Below are 20,216 nucleotides of genomic sequence, written 5' to 3'. Positions count from 1 at the left end.
AGTTCTTTGGTTCATGAACTGATACGAAAGCAACGTTGCTAAGGAACTTCCTAAGCTGATCTCTAGTCATTACTTTGTTGTTTGCATCATCAAGGATGGACTTTTCTGAATGTCCTCTTGGAATTTTTATCTCCTTGGGTAATGTTGAGTTGTTTGGAACAGGTGTTTCTACAATCTCTGCAGGGACAGATTGGTCAGCAAAGATAATTTCAGTTTCGATTTTACCTTTGGTCAGTTCTTGTACTGATGACTCAGCATGTCCATTTTGGTCAGCAGGAGCTGAGTTGGGTTCTTCCTCTGTGTGTTGAGTTGTTCTTCCTGCAGGGTCAGTTTCATCGAAATCTACATGGACTGACTCTTCTACAAACTGGGTCCTTTTATTATAAATTCTATATGCTTTACTGTTTGTTGAGTATCCCAAAAAGATCGCTTCGTCAGCTTTGGCATCAAACTTTGCCAGATTATCCTTAGTGTTGAGTATAAAACATTTACACCCAAAGGCACGAAAGTATCCAATATTGGGCTTTCGTCCTTTCCAAAGTTCATAAGGGGTTTTCTTTAATATAGGTCTTACCAATGCCCTATCCAATATATAACATGCTGTATTGACAGCTTCTCCCCAAAAATACTTTGGAAGCCTATTTTCACTCAGCATTGTCCTAGCAATTCCTACTATTGTCCTATTCTTCCTTTCAACAACTCCATTTTGTTGAGGAGTTCTAGGGGCAGAGAAATTGTGGTCAATACCATTAGTTTCACAGAATTCATCAAACAATTGGTTTTTGAATTCTCCACCATTATCACTTCTAATGTGAGCTACTCTTAAGTCTTTGTCATTTTCAAGCCTTTTGACTAATGTGGTAAACATCTCAAATGTCTCATCTTTGCTACTTAGCAAGATGACCCAAGTATACCTAGAGAAATCATCTACAATAAAATAAAAAAAAAAGGGCGGCCCGGTCGCATTACGCGTCCCCGCTGAGCGAGGGTCCGGGGAGGGGTCCCACCACAAGGGTGTATTGGGGGCAAGCCTTCCCTTGCCAATTTAATTGGCAAGAGGCCGCTCCTAAGACTCGAACCCGTGACCTCTGGTCACACGGCAACAACGTTTTACCGTTGCGCCAAGGCTCGCCCTCCCATGCTGAGTGGCTGGATAGGTCCGAAAAGATCCAAATGTAGTAATTCCAATGGTCTTTTGGTTGAGACAACCTTTTTGCTATGAAATGATTTTTTAATTTGTTTACCTTGCTGACAAGCATTACACAGTTGATCTTTTTCATACTTTAATTTGGGTAATCCCTCAACTAATTGCTTTCTAGCTAGTTTGGCAAGGAGGTCCATGCTGACATGCCCAAGTCTCCTATGCCATAGCCAGGAGTTATCCTCTTTTGACACCAAGCATATACTTTTTGAAAATTCCTTTTCCAAACTCAACAAGTAAACATTTTCTACACGAGGGGCTGTTAAAATCAAATCATTTGTTTTCCCCTCGAGTATCTGACACTTAGTATCATCAAATATAACCTTCCTTCCACTCTTGCAAAGCTGAGCTACGCTTAGAAGATTATATTTGAGACCTTTAACTAAGGAGACTGACTCAATTTTAGGGTTACCTCCGATAGTTCCTGAGCCAACTATCTTGCCCTTCTTATTGTCTCCAAAGCTTACACTACCTCTTCGTTTAAGCTCTAGTGTGATGAACTGAGTTTCATCACCTGTCATGTGTCTTGAGCATGCGCTGTCTATATACCAAAGTTTTGATTTCTCCACGCATGTCAAGCTGACCTGCATTTTAAACTATTCGTCTTTAGGTACCCAATTCTTTTTGGGTCCTTTCTTGTTAGTGTAAACAGGTGCAAAGTCATATTTCAACTTGTGACGACATACTTTTGTAGTATGGCCACTTTTACCACAAAAGCCACACATAGTTACCCTTTGAGGGTGATATTGAGTGTGGTCAGCATTGTTCTGCTGAGCATGCCAGCATACCTTGGTAGTATGACCTTTTTTACCACAGAAGTCAAATTGGACAGTCTGTTTGTTATGCCAGCACACAGCTTTTGTGTGTCCTTTCTTCCCACAACAGCTACATTGAGTAAACTATTTATGCTGACCAGTACCTGAGTACTCAGCATGGGGTTTATTCTTAGTTGAACCTTTTGTTTGGTTCTGTAAAGTTGTGACATCCTTTCTAAGTTTCTTTGACTCAGTTGGAACCTCTGTGACAAACTTATGTAAGATTTGCATGTTCGTATGTAAATCTGAGTTGTCCTGGAGGAGATATCGGAGGTCACTCAGCTTGACCTCCTCAATCTCGTCACAGCGCCTGCTGAGTGCCTTAATCCTTTTGTTAAACTTCTTAGTTAGTGTATATAAGTCACTCAGGGCATTTACCATTTCGTTTCTAAGCAAAAGTAAGGATGTTACCTCATTGTTGTTTTCCTTGTGCTCAGAATCTCCAGAGAGGTCGGCTTGCTCAGTTTGAGATTGGTCAGCTCCATCATCTGCCATGAAACATATGTTAGCTGTTTCATTTTGCTCAGCTTCAGATGATGTTGACTCATCACTGTCACTCCACGTGGCCACCATTGCCTTTTTGCTTCCATTCTTATCTTTCTTCAGATTAGGACAGCTTGACTTAATATGCCCAGTTTGATGGCATTCATAACATGTGACAGGCTTGGAGCTGTCCTTTTTGTATCTGGTGTCACTGGACTCAGCTTTATATCTGTCTCCTCTCTTGTATGGCCGCTTACTATTTCTTTCATTTCTTCTGAACAACTTTTTCATTTTTCTAGTAAACATGGCCATTTCCTCGTCATCAGTTGACTCACCTCCTGTGGAGTCAGCTTTCATCACTAGTGATTTCTGTTTCTTATCCTCAGATTTTTCTTTAGCTTCAAAATTTTTCATGGAAATTTCATGAGTCAGCAAGGAACCGATCAGCTCATCATATTTGTATGTGGTCAGGTCCTGAGCTTCCTCTACAGCTGTCTTCTTGGCTTGCCAGCTTTTGGGGAGACTTCGTAAGATCTTCTTCACTTGTTCTTCTTCAGTGAAATTCTTACCGAGTCTTTTAAGCTCATTTATTATGTTGGTGAACATGGCATTCATTGCTGAGATGTCCTCAATGTCAGTCATCTCGAACAGCTCATACAATCGCATGTGTTGGTTCACTTTGGATTCCTTGACCTTGCTGGTGCCTTCATAAGTTACTTCCAGCTTTTTCCAGATCTCCTGTGCTGACTCACAACCTGAATTCTTATTGTATTCTGCAGCATCTAGAGCACAGTGAAGCATATTGATAGCTGAAGCATTATTTTGTAATTTTTTGAGGTCATCCTATGTCCACTCAGTTTCACTCTTGATAACTTTCTCATTATCAACAGTTTTATAAGGTATATGTGGACCTTGAACTATTGCAAGCCACGCACTCATATTTGTGGCTTGAATAAAGTTCTTCATCCTATTCTTCCAGAATGTATAATTAGACCCAAAGAATAAGGGAGGTCTAGTGATTGATAATCCCTCAGTGAGTATCTGTGTTGTTTGGTTTCCTGGGAGGAAACGAGTGCTATTCTCACCCATTTTTCGGGATCAGCTCAAGATTGTTAGATCGTTGAGTAGTGAGCTTAGGCTCTGATACCACTTGTTGGTCCCTAGTAATTAGTTCTAAGGGGGGGTTAGGAACTAATGTCACTTTTTCGCTCTTAATTATGCTGACTTAATATTATTTTAAGAGTTTGATAACTCAGCATGTTGGTCAGCACGGGTGTTTGATTAGTCAGACAGTTTTAGTTCTATGCTGACTAAGACTGCTTGACTTGAGAGTTGGGAATTGACACTTGAAAGGTCAGTTTCCAACTTAGCACTCAGATTTACTCAGTTTCAGTTTTAACAATTTATAATCTGAGTAAATACAACAAGCAACACATACACACACATATATATATATATTGAGAGAGAGAGTTTAGAAGTTACTCAGCACGACTTATCCTGGTTCGGCCTCTCTGCCTACGTCCAGTCCCCAGTTCCTCCTGGGATTTTCAATCCAATACTGAGCTCTTTCAAGGTAGAGCACAAACCCTTTATAAGGCAGTGAGTATGCAAGAGTACGTCCTCTATTCGTCTACTCAGCTCCTACTAAGTACTACAACCCATCACTTAGATTTTTCTACTACTGAATACTTACAACCAAGTACTCAGCTCAACACTCTCAATATTCCTATTGATCACACACTTGTTCTTTTTCAACTAAAGAACACTTTAGATGATTACAAAACAATCAATCTAGCATTTACACAGAGAATAGAAAAATTGGTGTAAGATCTTTTTGTATTTGAGTGCTTTCAGAATTTTCTCTCTTGTATTTTTCTTTTGATGCTTGAGCAAATGATCCAAGAACTCTCATTTTCCTTTTATAGATGAATTTCTGAAGATTGGATCATTTTGAATTGGTTTGGCCGTTGTGTCCAAAACGGCTCTTTTAGGAGACAGCTTCTGGTCAGCTTCAGACTGTTCCGCCATTCCCTTCTTCTGTTTTCTTCAGGCGTCAGGTTTTGTCTTCTTGCATCAGACTTGTCTTTTTGTGCCAGTTGTCTTTTACCAATAATCCACAGACCCATGATTCTTGGAATTAGTCTTCTGTGTGCTTTTGAGGCTTCAATTATTGGTGCAGAAGATTGGCAGACTTTGTCCTTTAGTGAACGGATCTTTCGTGCTGTCCTGACTGTTACTCAGCTTCATTCGTTATCTTCGAATGTTCAACTTCTATGCTGAGTTCCTTCTTAGTGAGCTCCGTTCTTGTTAATTCTGAAGGAGTCTTCTGATTTAGTCAGCTTCGTTCTGGCAATTTTGAAAGAAGCTTCTGATGCTGAGTTCTACTTCACTCAGCTTCTATCCTTTCATGCTGAGTTCCGTTCCACTCAGCTTTTGGCTTATGCTGACTTTTGACCTGTCTTACTTTATATATATATTTTTGCACTCAACATTGAACAAACACATTAGTACAATTAAATCAAAGCATTTAAATTTAATTGTCTCTTAATCATGGATGATTTTGTCAAATCAAAATCTTGTGGAAAGGTGTTTCAACAGTCCCAAGTACGCCCTGCGTACTTTGACATACGCTGCGCGTGTTTGAGCTCCTGGCTAAAAAGAGCTTGAATTACACCAACTACGCCCTGCGTATCCTGAAACACGCCCTGCGTATGATAGTTGAATTAGGAGAAAATGCAGTCTGACATTTATGATTGGGCCAATTATTGCTTTCTACACCCTGCGTAAGTTGGGTACGCCTTGCGTATTATGCGTTGGATCCACGTGGTGTCTGCGGATAAGGCAATTATTTCTGACTCAATGTTTCACGCCCTGCGTACGGAGTGATACGCCCCGCGTACTGGCATGAATTTTGCTCCTTGCTCGTACCTGAAATACAATTCTCGAGAGCCGAGTTAGCTTGACGTTTTATTTCATAAATTCAACCAAAAATAAAGATAATTAACTAACACTACGGATTTTATTCTTACTACGTTATTTTATTAAAACACTCTATTTTTGTAATTAAACTTATTTATTTAGTCTCAAATTAAACCGTAAATCACACTAAAAGATATAGGTAAAATACCCATATCATATGTCCAAATCAATCAGAATCATGCTTGCCATTGCCGCTCACTGCGATTATGAGATTTGGCAAATGGATGTGAAAACAGCTTTCCTAAACGAAAACCTGCTTGAGGATGTATATATGATGCAACCTGAAGGTTTCATATCAAAGGATGCAAACAAGGATTGCAAACTTCAGAGATCCATTTATGGACTCAAGTAAGCATCTAGAAGCTGGAACAAGCGTTTTGACGAAACCATAAAACAATTTGGTTTCGAACAAAACTGCGAAGAAGCTTGCATTTACAAAAAAGCAAGTGGGAGCTCTGTAGCATTTCTAATATTATATGTGGACGATATATTACTAATGGGAAATGACATAGCTCTGCTACAGTCGGTAAAAGTATGGTTATCTGGTAACTTCTCAATGAAAGACCTTGGTGAAGCAGCTTATATACTTGGTATAAAGATCTACAGAGATAGATCAAGAAGACTGCTTGGTTTTTCACAGGCTACATACATCGAAAAGGTGCTAAAGCGATTTAGCATGCTTGAATCGAAACGAGGTAACTTACCCATGCTACATGGAGTAAAGTTAAATAATCATCAATGTCCTAAAACCGATGATGATAAGAAGCGCATGGTTGTAGTCCCGTATGCGAGCGCAATCGGTTCGATTATGTATGCTATGCTATGCACTAGACCTGACGTAGCGTTCGCGTTATCTGTAATGAGTCGTTACCAAGGAAATCCGGGAGACGAGCACTGGATTGCCGTCAAGAACATTCTTAAGTACTTGAGAAGAACTAAAGATATGTTCCTAGTGTACGGAGAAGGGGATCTGAAAATAGAAGGATTTTCAGATGCAAGTCATCTCACAGATGAGAACGATTTTAAATCCCAATCAGGATACCTGTTTATCTTGAATGGGGGCGCGGTCAGTTGGAAGAGTTCCAAGCAGGGAAGCGTAGCTTTCTCTACGATCGAGTCAGAGTATATCGCAGCTGCGGAAGCAGCAAAGGAAGCGGTTTGGATTAGAAAGTTCATTACAGAACTTGGTGTGGTGCCTGACATTGTAAATCCCATTACACTGTATTGTGATAACAATGGAGCCATTGCCCAAGCAAAAGAACCACGGTCTCCTAATGCGTCCAAGCAATACCTTAAGCGATACCACATTATAAGAGAAATTGTGGCAAGAGGAGATGTGAGAATAGAAAGAGTACCTACAGAGGACAACGTTGCAGATCCGTTGACAAAGCCCTTAACCCAGAAAGTACATGATCGTCATCTAACTTCTACTGGGATAAGTTATAGAAACAATTAGCTTTAGTCCAAGTGGGAGTATGTTGGGGTTTAGTGTCCTATAGACAATTGTTCTAGGATACAAACTTAATGTAAATGAATTGTTCTTTATATCATTTGTTTTAATGAGATATATGTTTTATAACTATATAAAGGCAATCCCTTTTAAGCACTAAATAAAGTCTAATAAAAGGAAATCCGTAAGTTTGTTTTAAAGTGATTATAAAGTGTTCATACAAGCATGAAGTGAGACAAAACTTTATAATAAACTAATAAACTTAAAACCACCCCAAGTCAAGTGATATGTTTAGGATTGATATATCACTGTTGAGACTTGCATGTAACAATGTCTTCTGTCCGATAGAAAGCTGATCTCACAAGCTTCATATATACAGATATCTGGACAGTTACATGGATCCGATAAAAAGTAGTTCATTAGGATTGGGGACCCGACTTGAGATAACAGGATGGGTAGATTCATCCTTGTCACCTGTTCATCTCATTGGTATTAATAGGTGTAAATAATCCTCAGACTTAAAGGAATGTTAATTGGTATTCTGGATTACGGAATGTGACGCTTTGACTCTGGTGTAACACGATCCTTAACAGAGATGACTCTGGGGTGTGAACAGCAGACGTTGGGTATCACAGGAAGTGATTGCGGGATCGTTATATATTGGATTGAGCATTTATCACTCCCGATAAATGGGAGATATGTCCATGGATCGCTTGTGGAAGACTCGACTCTAAATCCTTGCAAGGTGATAACTTAAGACTTGAAATACAGATTTCATTTAACCTATCTATTTTGAGTTGACTCGGCCTGTACAAGTAAAACGAACGTCTCGCTATATGTGACTTGACATTACCCGTAGTCATAAGATTCAGTTCAAGGACGTAGTTGATAAAGGATCGAATTATACCGTAACTAATACTGAAAGGTCAACGACAGAATCAACCTGTCTTCTTATAACTCTAGGGGAATGATTACGGACTTGCTAATCACATACTCTGTACATCATTCCGTTATGCAAAGATTAATTATAATTCTTTGAAAGTTAATTTTAATAGTTGCATACGGCTAGAAGCAATAAGAACCTAATGGGTCACACATAAGACTTGGAACCCAAAAGAGAGACAGATGTTAATTAATTGATGGAAGCCCAACTGAGCCCAGCAAGGCCCAGTAATAGAGGGGGTCGAAATTTATGTATATAAATACATAAATAATTAATTTGATTTTATCTATTCTAATTAGATTAGGATTATGAATTAAATTAATTAAAGGATAAATGAGTTAGGAGTTTTAATTAGATTAAATTACTCCTATTATTATCCAATAAGGTTATTATTATTATCCTTTATATATTAGATATATTAATGGATAATAATTATGAATTCTATTCCGAATAGAATTCTTATTTCAATAACCTAATTCTATCTAACTAGGGATTAGATACAAGAGATTATAAATAACCCCCCTTATAGGATTTTCGAAATCCACCAAGCAAAAACCCTACTGAAATTTTCGAAATACACAGTGCAACCGGGAGAGAGAATTTTGACACCCCTTGTTGAGGACGAAACAATCCACCGCTTCCTACCGATTCAATTGATTTCATCTTTCTTTCTTTATCCTTGATCTTGTGTTGATTAATTAGAGGCAATCTACTTTGGTTGTTATTCAACGGTTGATTCTAACTTGATCTTATATTTGTTTTGTTCTGTGCTCGGGAACTAGAAGTAAGAGTTGTGGGCACTTCGTTTGCAATGGTAGATAGAACATCTAAAAGGTATTTCTTCTTGTCCCTCTTTATATGAAATAACGGTTAACGGATCTTATGGTTTATGGAAATAGGTTAAAATTTGTATATTTCCACTGCTATACGTTAGCCTATTTTTCCAACATAAACTATAGAGTATAGCTTCCCAAAAATTGGAAAACCCTCAAGATGTTGATGTACACAGGAATTGAGGACTCCAACAAACATTGTGCCACTTTCATGAGCATGATCAATTTATACTCAAAGGAAGACCACATCATGTGCAAAGTCTTCCCAACGACCTTGGTAGGTGTGGTCTAGGAATGGTACAAAGGGATGGAACCAGAGTTTATTAACTCCTTTGACCTCCCAAAGGACCTGTTTGTGGCAAGGTTTATAAGGGCCGTAAAGGCCAAAAGGATAAGCTCCAACCTTAACGATGTCAGTCAGCACACAACTGAGCCCTTGAGAAGCTACATTGCTTGTTTCCACCATATGTCCTCACAAGTAAACTCAATGAATCTAGAGGTAGTCATCGACGCCCTCGCCAAAGGAACCACATGTGAACCCCTCCGATAGAAATTATATACCAATCCCCCCCATTAATTTCAGTTATATTAATAAGAGTAATTTTAGAGGAACATAAGGTAAGAGTTATAATCACAAAAGTAAAAATTACAACAGTTAATATGTTCAAACATTCACAATTATAGGTCTAGAAATTACATCTCTAATGTAAGAACCTACAGCTATAGTTTTAACAAAGTAAGGTGTTTGTGAAAGTGCAAAACAAAATCAAAAAACTACCTCTATGAGCATGTTCCAACTAAGTTATATATCTCAGCTATATATTGTATATGGCAGCTATGGTTACAATGTGCAAAGATTATGTGCATTTCTCAAATAAAGCAATTAATAAGATTAAAAAGGGCAGCTATATGATAAACACAACCAAAACTCACAGCTGCAATTCGATAAAAAAAAATAAACATGTATAGTATAAACAAGTAAATACCTAAACTAACAAATTCGACCTTTGGTTTGATATTCCTAGAAAATAAATCCCTAGCAGCGGCGCCAAAAACTTGATGCGTCCCGTTGTGACGCTCAAAGGCTTACTAAGGGATAAGTGTATCCCGTCGTTATCAAGTAATAAATCTAGAAAGTCCAGATATCGAATCCATATGATTTATACCGCAACTACCAAACTACTCGGCTTCTAATGTTATTTAGATGGTGGAAAGTTGAATTGGGTTTTGTATCTTAGTGAATCTACTCCTAAGGTGATCTTATGCCAAGCAACCAATCAAATAGTAAAGCGGGATTATACGATAATATAGAAATCAACCTAATTAAGCAATCTAATCAATTACCTAATCTGAGTTGTTTAAACCTAAGGCAATTGAATTGACTTATCATTCTAAGTTCCCTAGCACGCAATTCTTTTGTTACAGGCTGTAGCTAGCTCCGAGGTTCAGGAATTTGGTCATATTTACTATGGAGTTGTCAATTTCATAGGCTTTGATTATACACAATCAAATCAGACTCACAATATGAACCTAGTCTACCTTTGGACTTTTGAATGATTTAATTCAATTAGGTAAAACATAAACAAACACATAAGAACCTCTATTGGAAAATCAAATTGGAATTTATATTAAAGATGAAGAACGGAGTATATGAATACAACCAACTTAAAATTCACAGCAAATATTTAAAGTAAGCATATGCTAAGAGGGTAGAATCCCTTTTTGAAACCTGTCGACTAAAGCAGTCGTCTTTCTGAGAGTGGAGGATGAAGCTTAAGAATTCTTGAAGATGGAGATGGAGGAGACCTTGGTGCTTCAATGGCAGATGAACGAATTTGTGGATGAATTCTCAAGGTATGAGAGATGGATTACAATAGCAAAAGATGAAGATTGCAATTGAAAAGTAGTCTATTTATAGGTTGAAAATAGACTTCAAAACCAAAAGTTAACGTTACATTTGAATTTGGAAAGCAAGTATTTAAAATCCTTGTATCTTAAGAGTGAGAATTGGTCTTTTTAGACTGATTCTCGGGTCCAGCTCCAGAGCTGATCCCGGGGCCCTGAGACGCGATTTTATGCCACAACGACTTTGCCTTTCTCGCATTCGACCTATGAAAACACACTAAAACTCCAAAAATATTAGTTCAAGGGCTGAATTGATTCACCAAACTTAGAATTTAAGTGCCAACCCATTTTATAATGACATTTGGTGAATTAATTAGCTAAAATAATTAAGGGAAAGCTTAGGTGCGCGTTTAATTTGACGTTATTTTACCAAAAATGACATAAAAAGTGATAAAAGTGTTGAAATGGAAATAAAAACTAAATAAATGACATAAGTGAAATAAAGCATGGGAAATTACTATTTATTCGCTGAAATTGGTGTAAAATTACTCTAAAAACCGTACCAAAAGATAGAGGTTTTTGACCCCTATTAATACACGGTCGATATGGCCTCTAGATCTCTACCGATAATGATGTTATATGTTTCCACGAGTTTCTTCGACTTCGGTGTAGCCAATCTCTTGAAAGGGTCAAACCTTTTCCCCTACCACCCGGTCTTTTCACACGCATCCTCTCCCTTAAACCTTGATATATTGTAGATCGTGATTCGTGTTCATGTACACCTCAGGCAGTACAACATACACAAATTCTCCCCACTATGACACGAGGCTATAATAAAAAGGGTTCAGGTTTAGGTTCCAAATTAAGTAGAGGTCGTGGATTTTCCCTAGAAGTCGACAGAACACTGGGACTAGAGGCCTTCCCCGCCTTCAATTTCACCATTATCCTACCATTTGGAGCCTCTGCATTAACAATATTACCCTTAGAAAACACATGTTTCTCTCCAACCTCTACGAACATACTCTAGCTCAGATACAATCTTCACTATGTTTTTAGAAGGGATGGATAACACACATAGAGCCCCAAAAAAGAAGAAAATAAAATTGAAAACATGGAGAAGCAAAGCCACGTGGTCTAACCCCATAAAAAAAGGCAACAAACTTTATAGTAGGACACACCCAAATGAGTGAATAAGCCCACATAGATTCCTCCTCCAAGGACAGAGAATTCTCCCACTAAGAAATAAGAAGATCAGTGAAGATTAAAGCAAAAAAAAAACATCTGCAACTGATCCATATTTATACTACAGGGTGGGGAGTCCAAACGATGTTCTCATAAGTACCTATAATGAGATGATACCATGATGACATGTTGAAGTTATCAAGGAAACGTAGGCACAACCTTAGAGTTATTATACACCTTGACACTTGTCACAAAAACTATGTCCCCAACACGCACGCCTTAGAAAAAGCTTTGTACCTACTCGTGCTGGATTTTGACACTAACACTCCCCGACGTCAACCTGTAGAGCTCATCTCTCTCTAACGATAACTTATTGCGCTCATTTCTTCCCTATTCTCCCCCCTCTCCCCACCCCCACCCCTCCGATAAAGATGGGACAAATAATATCATATAGCTCGCACTTATTGAGGGGGGAGGAACTTTTTGATACAACAAGTGAGCCAAACCTTAGAAAGACCAAACGAGATGAAGGGTCCAAGAACATCAGACCAACCATCCACAAATCTGGCCTATGCCCATTGGGGCTTCGCGTCAACCATGAAGGGTAGTTAGGTCTTTTTTTTCCTTAGTCAAAGTCTATAAATATGAGACACTTGGTGCACAAAAGGGAATCCAGAACCTCTCTCTCCACTTATCTCTCTACTCCTTCACCTTTATACTAATTTGACCATTAGAGTATACACATAGGACCACTCATGAAAGAGGTCAATACGAACTTTGAACATCCATAGGATATAATCAACTTCACATCACCAACTATTTTCAGTATAGATTTATTTCTTAAAGGGATAAGATTCAAATAACTGGTTTGACAATTGTTTGATTATCATATTAGACCTTCTAAAACAAATTTATCAATAAATTGAACTAATTTCATGTATTTTGACAAGTTGTTTCTAACTATGTTGCTAATCAGTATTTTTCACATGGACCCTAATGACCATGTGAATTTGGTCATTCAACGTTAGATGTAGGCTGATTAAATCTAAGCCTTAGGATGCTTTGAATCTCCACCTTAGGATTTTAATCAGCTTACATCTAATGGTGAATGACTACATTCACCGTGGTCATTAGGGTCCATGTGAACGCTACTGCTTACTAATACATTAAATTGTTTACACATTTTGATAGTTTTTTGTGATTAGACATAGTGAGTGTGTTTCAGCTTTTCGGATGAGCGTTTAGTGTTTCACTCCAAACCGCATGAAATATAGCATTTGGTTAGGTTTATATAATCTCAGCATTTAGCATTTTCTTTAGAAACTGCAGCGTTCTGGAGCGTTTCACGAAAAGCTCATGTTTTGAGCTTTTATAAACAGTTTTTTTTGTAGTTGTTTGTTATTGACAAAATTTTCTTCTTATTTCCACAAATATGTTTATTCTTTAACATTATTTATATTTCTACAACATAATTACCAGAAGAACAAGGTTTTGTTGCGTTCAATAAAATTTTTTATATATAAATTATTTTTATTAATTTGTGCAATAAATTTTTTTATTTTATAATAGGATAAGGTGCAAAAAATACCCCTAAAATTTATAGCTATGAGCAATTTTACCCTTAACGTCTAAAATAGTGCAATTATGTCTCTAATATTGGCAGTCAAAAGCGATTTTACCCCTAATATTGATAAGTTGGGTTAATTTGGGAAATAATTTATCAAACTGTCTTCTTAGTCATGAATATTGTCATTTGTGCACCATTTTATCATCGTTAGTAACAGATCGCAAACATATGATTAGACGTGAAATTATTTTTTAAGAAAGAAAAAATACATATTGTCTTTTGTACGAGTTTGGACAAAAAAAAAATTCAAATATTTCGTCGAATTGATAAATATTAATTTTCAATTTTATTATTAAATCACAAAAAAATATGAAATTTCTTTTTTAGAACTACTGATATATGCAATTGGTGTAGAATAAGAAATAAAATATTTATATTTTCTAATAATATCGTAAATCGACCCAACTTGTCAATGTTAGAGTAAAATTATACAATTTTAGACGTTAAGAGTAAAATTATTCCTAGTTGTAAACGTTATGGACATTTTTTCACATTTCCCCTTTTATAATTTCATCGTTGATTAATTTAAAACATGTCCATTTTGGACATTTTAAATCCGAACAACAACAGCTCAATATAATTTTATCAAACACTAGTAATTAAACAGCTAATAACAAACAGCTAACAGCTTACTGCAACTGCAAACAGCTAACAGCAACCGCAACAGCTGAACCAAGCAGACCCTTAGTTGTTGGCATTATTGCATGTCATTGTAACTGTATTAATAGCACGGTAAACATTTTAGACATAATTCATATTTGGAATGTCTTATTTGAAAGTTAAATAACGATCAAACTAATTCATTTGGATTTTTTGTTACGTAGAAGTAGAATTGATATTTCTTAGAAAAAATTATATCATTTCATACGTTAAATTATACTTTTCAAAAACGACGAAGTAAATTTAAACCTAAAATTAAATAAAATAAAAACCATTTCCAAATCAATCTATTTGGTTTGAAATGAGATTCAAGTCCAACTACAATGAGAAAGTTAATTTTAATATTTTATCTACGTAATAACTAATTAACTATCGATAAGAAAACTGATTTGTTATTAATCAGAAATAGATAGAAATAGATATTGCTATAACAGCTTCACATTAATATTTCATACGTTTATCAATTGACTTTGTGTAAAATTAGTAAAACATAACAGATAATTGCTTATCAAGAATAAATAAATTCAAACGGGTCAGTTTTCATTCAGGCAGGCATTGCCGACCGTTGAAAACGTTTTAACATCCAACAAACAAGAGCCAGCTCATCTTTCCAAATATGACATACAGATTCAAATAACCATACGTTTCCCTTTTGCTATATATGCACATACTTTTCTTACCCTTCTCTTTCATTTCTCTTCCATTTGCTTCTCTAATTTTGTCTCAACAAAGAACCAAACCCAAGGTATGCATTTTCTTTTCTTATTTCTCTTCCATTGGCTAGACATTTCCGGCTTCATCATATGAAATTACAGGGCTGAGACAGGGCGAAACCACCCCTCTCAAGCCCGTCCTTGGATCCGCCTATGACTCTACGTTATGGTTCATTCTAATTGTTGTGTATTGAACAGGTTCTGCATTGAACATAAGAAGCAAATAAGAGAAGAAATGGGACGCGGAGTTAGTGCCGGTGGTGGACAGAGTTCTTTGGGATACCTATTTGGTAACAACGAGACAGCTAACAATGCTCCGGCTGCCAAAAGTGTGAGACAAGGTGGAAACAATATCTTCCCTTCTGCTGCTCCTGCTCCTGCTGCAACACAACCAATTGATAAGCAACTTCCAGCAGCAGGCCAATCTGCTACTGCTGCAACACAACCAACTGATAAGCGAGTTCCAGCAGGCGTCCATGGCTATCTCACTAACAATTACCAGCGCGCTGAGGGCCAGAATTGCGGCAACTACATTACGGTATGAGGCCAATTTCTCTAGACTCTTTCAATTGTTTAATGCTTGCTTCTTCTTATAGATTCGTTACACTAGTATTTACTTGGTTTCTTCAAATGTATGCAGGAGCGACCATCTACCAAAGTTCATGCTGCGCCCGGGGGTGCATCTTCTCTTGGCTATCTCTTTGGAGGGGGTGAAAATACTCGGTCTTCTCCCCGGAAATGAAACCTGCTTGTCTGTTACTAATACATTGTTTTAGGGAACTGTATTCCTATAATTTCAAGGCTAATCTCTCTTGTATGCCAAGTATTGATATTGTCTTGTGATTTTGAGGGAGCTGCCTTGGAACACAAACGTTATTCAGTTGGAATATGTAATAATGCATATTCATTACATATTTTGTTTCTGGCAATTTATTATATGTTGTTATTGTAATAATTCCAATCCCCCTACCCATTTATGGTCAATAATCTACCAATCTAATGGGTTAATTCAGATACTGTTTCTTCCTCTCCAATGCAACATATCAAGTCCGCTCTTAATATTATGTTTTGACAAATCGTACTCATGATAGTATAATAATATGTATTAATTCAGATATCATTCTTCCTCTCCAATGCAACACATCAGTTCATCCTTAATATTATGTTTTGACAAATCACACTCATAATGATATAGGATAATATGTAAAAACACCTTCAGCCAAGACCAGTTTTACTTCTAACGATCTATATAGTACAATTGTATTCTACATAGTCATAAATAAGTTGTATTATGTCATTACTCATCAACTTATAAAAAACGAATGTACATGTGAAAAAATTTAAAATTTATCCCAAACACATGTACACTAATGAAAAAAAAATTAAAAAAATTTATCATAAAAATATCTCATATTTTATAGTGCTAATGATCTGATACAAACATGAGATGAAAAAAATAAAATTAAATCACTCAGTACATGTGTACACATTTTTTCTGTTTTTTTTATGATAATACAAATAGATGCAGCAGCATAAATACATGACTTCGATAGAATGTTTTACTAATAATTACTGATAGGTGGCTCGTAGAATGTTTTACTAATAATTAGTAATAAGTGGCCCCAACTTTAAAACCGTAAATCCTTGTTTGGAAGGAAATTAATGGGAATAAATGGAGACAATGGAGGGTTAAATATCATATTAAATGGAGATAATGGAACCAAATTAATGGGAATAAATGGAGACAATGGAGGGTTAAATATCATATTAAATAGATATAATAGAAGGTTAAATATCATATTAGTTGTTTTAGAAGAGTAAATGAAGATTAATGAAAATTAAATGTTTACTTTCTTTACCCTCAAAACTCTAACAACCAAATTGGGAGTTTATGGAAATAACAGAAAATTCATTAAAAAGTTGATCTCTTCAGAGTAAATTTAACTTTCTTTCCCTTCAATATTTAAACTCACAAACGAAGTTAAACTTTTAACTTTATTTATATTCTATAAACTCTCGAACAAAGGTAAGAGTAAAAAAGGCTTAACTTGCACACATTATCAGAAAACTTGCCCCTTGGGGGTGTTTTTGTACTCCATCCCTAATGATCCATATAAACTTACGCATTCAGCCCTTCAGCGTTTATAAATCAACACATTATGCCCTCAAGTAAGAGGGCATTTAAAATTTCAAAATGATTCAATGTGTAAACGCAAACAATTAGAACTTCGATGTGTAAAAGTAAAAGATGATAATAAAAAGATCTCAATGTGTCAAAACAAAAAACCATTAACAGCGTAAACATAGCAAAGATCAGGGGCTTAAAACAGCTGATCAATTAGTAAAAAGTTCCATGTCTGAATATACATTCCAGTAGTACACAATTTTCTTCTATGAATGACTCGGTAAAGCTAGCAACCTTTTCTACTGCTTCCAGTTCCAACATTTTTTACCAAATCACAGAGCAACCTTTCAACTCATGAGGGACATCCAAATGAATAAATGGGAGAATAATGAGCTAGCGAAATGAGAGAATGTGTCAAGAATGGAGGACAACAGCCTATACAACTCAGGCTTGCAATTGACATTCCAACGTATCATGCAAACTCAAAAGCTACTTCTCTGTTTTAAAGCAGATAATGTCAAAATCTTTTGTTTTGACAAATTGACTTATAATGCACTCGATTAAATCTCTAAATGATTCAATGTATAAACATATAAACTATTTGAACCTCTACGGTAGAAAAAAAAAAGATCAGAAACTTGATGTGTTAGATCATAAATAAAAAGGTCTTGTTGTGTCAAAAAAAATAACCAGAGTTGCATTAGTTAAAAGTTCCATGTCCAAACAACTCATCGCGCATGGTTACACCAAAATATAGAGCAACCTTAACTCATGAGGACCATTCAAACGAATAAAATGAGAGAAAAATGACCCTAGTGAAATGAGAGAATGTTAAGAATGGAGGACAACTGTCTATATAAACTCACAATTGCAAGCAACTTTCCAATATATCATGCTAACTCAAAAGCTGCATCTCTATTTTACACCAGATAAATAGATAATAGGCACCCAGATCACTTCTATCCTTCCAGGTGAGAGTTATTCCCTAAATGAACCATTTCATTGCAGAAGAAATTGTATAAACCCAGGCATCCAAAAACAAAAGAGGGCTACTACTTCATTGACCTAACCAAGCAATTTTCCAATATATCATGGTAACTCAAAAGCTACATCTCTATTTTACACCAGATAAATGGATAACAGGAACTCAGATCACTTCTATCCTCCCAGGTGGGAGTTATTCCCTAAATGAACCACTTCATTGCAGAAGAAATTGAATAAACCAGGAAATGCATCCAAAAACAAAAGAGATCTACTACTTCATTGCACTTATTGCAGTGGATTGGATTTTACACCAAACCGTGCAAAAACTCATAAAACCCAATGGCTACTATAACTCCAGTTGAAACCAAAACATAGTAACTCTGTTTCCTCTAGATGAACCAAAAAAAAAGACAGTAAATAAACCATTTCCACAATTGATTTAAAGCTCCTCTATACCCTCACCCAAATTCTCAACAATTTCCATGCACACAGAATAATAACGAAGTATAATAATATAACGGAACAATAGATAATTATAACAGAGATTTATCAATTCAATTACTCAATTTCATTTCATGTTTAGGGGAGATAGCTACTTGTCCGAAACAAAAATACCCAAAAATGAAAAACTTCCATAATCTCAAAACATAACCTATTGAATCACAACGAATAGCTAACACAAAGCATCCTCAGAATCCAAGCTTGGTACGGCGCCAGTGCCTGCGCTTAGCGTTATACCTATAAATTCCCAAAATAAACAGCAGCAATCAGCAAAAAACTCCTATCCATAGATTGATTTAATCCAAAAAGACACAAATAAAAAGGAAAGTGAACCTGATAGTGTTGTCGGTTCGCATGCGAATCCAGTGAGGAATAGGCCTATTCTGCCTCATCTTCTTCCCCAGCTTCTTCTTTATCATAAAACTCTTGTGCGACGGCTACACAATTTCCATGATTAGATATTATACATACACAGCACCGCATCTCGACCAATTACAAGATATACACATGAAGAGAGAGTTATGTGAGATGACATACCATTGTTGAGCGTTGGAGCTGAGACCCTGACTGCTACAATAGAAGCGGCGTTCTCAGAAACCCTAATTGACTGGGAAGAGAGTTTGTTAAATAAGTGTTCTTATAGTAGGAAGGGAACCTATAAATGACCGGGTCGGATTTTGGGCATCATATGAATTGAAATGGATCCGCTTCCAAATGAAAATATCTTAGTCTTAATGTATATTTACATCCTTAAACCTGACAAGTTTTATATATCGATGTGGAAATAAATCCTTAAACTTAAGAGCTTGGCAAGGCTAACCCTTGGGTTTTTTCTTTCTAGAAAAACCCCACCCAAAATTTTTTAAATAACTTATCACACATTTATAGTTAGCTTTAAAAATCTGTCACACACATATATTTAACATTAAAAACTTATCGCACGCCTAAAGTTTGTTTATTCGGATCTCATACACACAAAATTATTGATCTGTGAATTTGTTTCAAAAAAAACCGCGTGTATCGCAATTTTAAATATATTACATATAATTAAATTAATTTGAAAATATATGAATTATTATCTATTATTGATCATTAATTTGAAATTATCTCATCTTAATTAATTTGTATGCTATGTCCATCAATTTTTTTTTTTGAAGTAAATGTCCATCAAATTTTAAATCATGTACATGTACATCAAATAAAATTTTAAATCATGTACATGTACATCAAATTTTAAATCATGTACATATATTTTATTTTTTTATTATAGGAAAGAATCGGTGGCGAATACAAGATTGGTTCGTTGATGGTCAATTTTATACGTGCATACATAAAAAAAAAATTACTAAATCGAACTTGCTCAAATTTTTTTTGTATATATATGTTATCACGTGACTGGTCCACAACCAATTTTTACGTATTAATGTAAAACTTTTTAAAATTAAGTTAGATTTAGACTATAAAAATAAGATTGAGTCATTTTGAACAAACTTAGAGAAATTTATCGTCTATCATACTAATCAAGTTGGATTTTGTAATTAAATACAAACTCAATAAGTTAAATAACCACTTCGAACCTTAATTTGTCAAAAACAGGGGACTGCAACCATCCATAATAGGGATAGTTCCAACAACGATGTTGGCACGAAACCATCCATGATAGGGGTGGTTCCGGCAGCCGAGAGACCTAGCCCTCTAGGCTCCTTTTATCTCCGCCCCCTAGAAAGAATAATATCCTTATAACAGGATTATAAGTATTAAGAGATATAAATATGTATTTACCAAATAACTGCTGGCATGGCGCGTTGACCGGTCATTTTTACCTGTTGTACATTATAGTGTGAGGTCACCTATAAGGTTGTACATATTAGTGAA

The 20,216-nt window shown here is 36.1% G+C and overlaps 2 protein-coding genes across 2 annotated transcripts; one reads left to right on the top strand and one right to left on the bottom strand.

Moving 5' to 3' along the window:
- Positions 1 to 14,720: 14,720 nt before the first annotated feature.
- Positions 14,721 to 15,745, top strand: LOC136211965 (protein SPIRAL1-like 2). Its single transcript, XM_066002746.1, has 3 exons — positions 14,721 to 14,763; positions 14,930 to 15,269; positions 15,372 to 15,745. The coding sequence occupies exons 2-3, from the start codon at positions 14,967 to 14,969 to the stop codon at positions 15,471 to 15,473; spliced, it is 405 nt and encodes a 134-aa protein (XP_065858818.1). The 5' UTR covers positions 14,721 to 14,763; positions 14,930 to 14,966; the 3' UTR covers positions 15,474 to 15,745.
- Positions 15,746 to 18,337: 2,592 nt separating this feature from the next.
- Positions 18,338 to 19,034, bottom strand: LOC136211949 (large ribosomal subunit protein eL39z/eL39x). The gene is made up of 3 exons (XM_066002745.1): positions 18,879 to 19,034; positions 18,675 to 18,778; positions 18,338 to 18,578 (listed from the first exon to the last, which is right to left on the bottom strand). The coding sequence occupies exons 1-3, from the start codon at positions 18,879 to 18,881 to the stop codon at positions 18,530 to 18,532; spliced, it is 156 nt and encodes a 51-aa protein (XP_065858817.1). The 5' UTR covers positions 18,882 to 19,034; the 3' UTR covers positions 18,338 to 18,529.
- Between the last annotated feature and the right edge of the window lie 1,182 nt (positions 19,035 to 20,216).

Source organism: Euphorbia lathyris, chromosome 1 (genome assembly GCF_963576675.1).
Source record: "Euphorbia lathyris chromosome 1, ddEupLath1.1, whole genome shotgun sequence".
NCBI classification, from domain to species: Eukaryota; Viridiplantae; Streptophyta; class Magnoliopsida; order Malpighiales; family Euphorbiaceae; genus Euphorbia; species Euphorbia lathyris.
The sequence above is the reverse complement of the archived record's forward strand: the minus strand, read 5'-3'. Positions and strand labels throughout refer to the sequence as shown.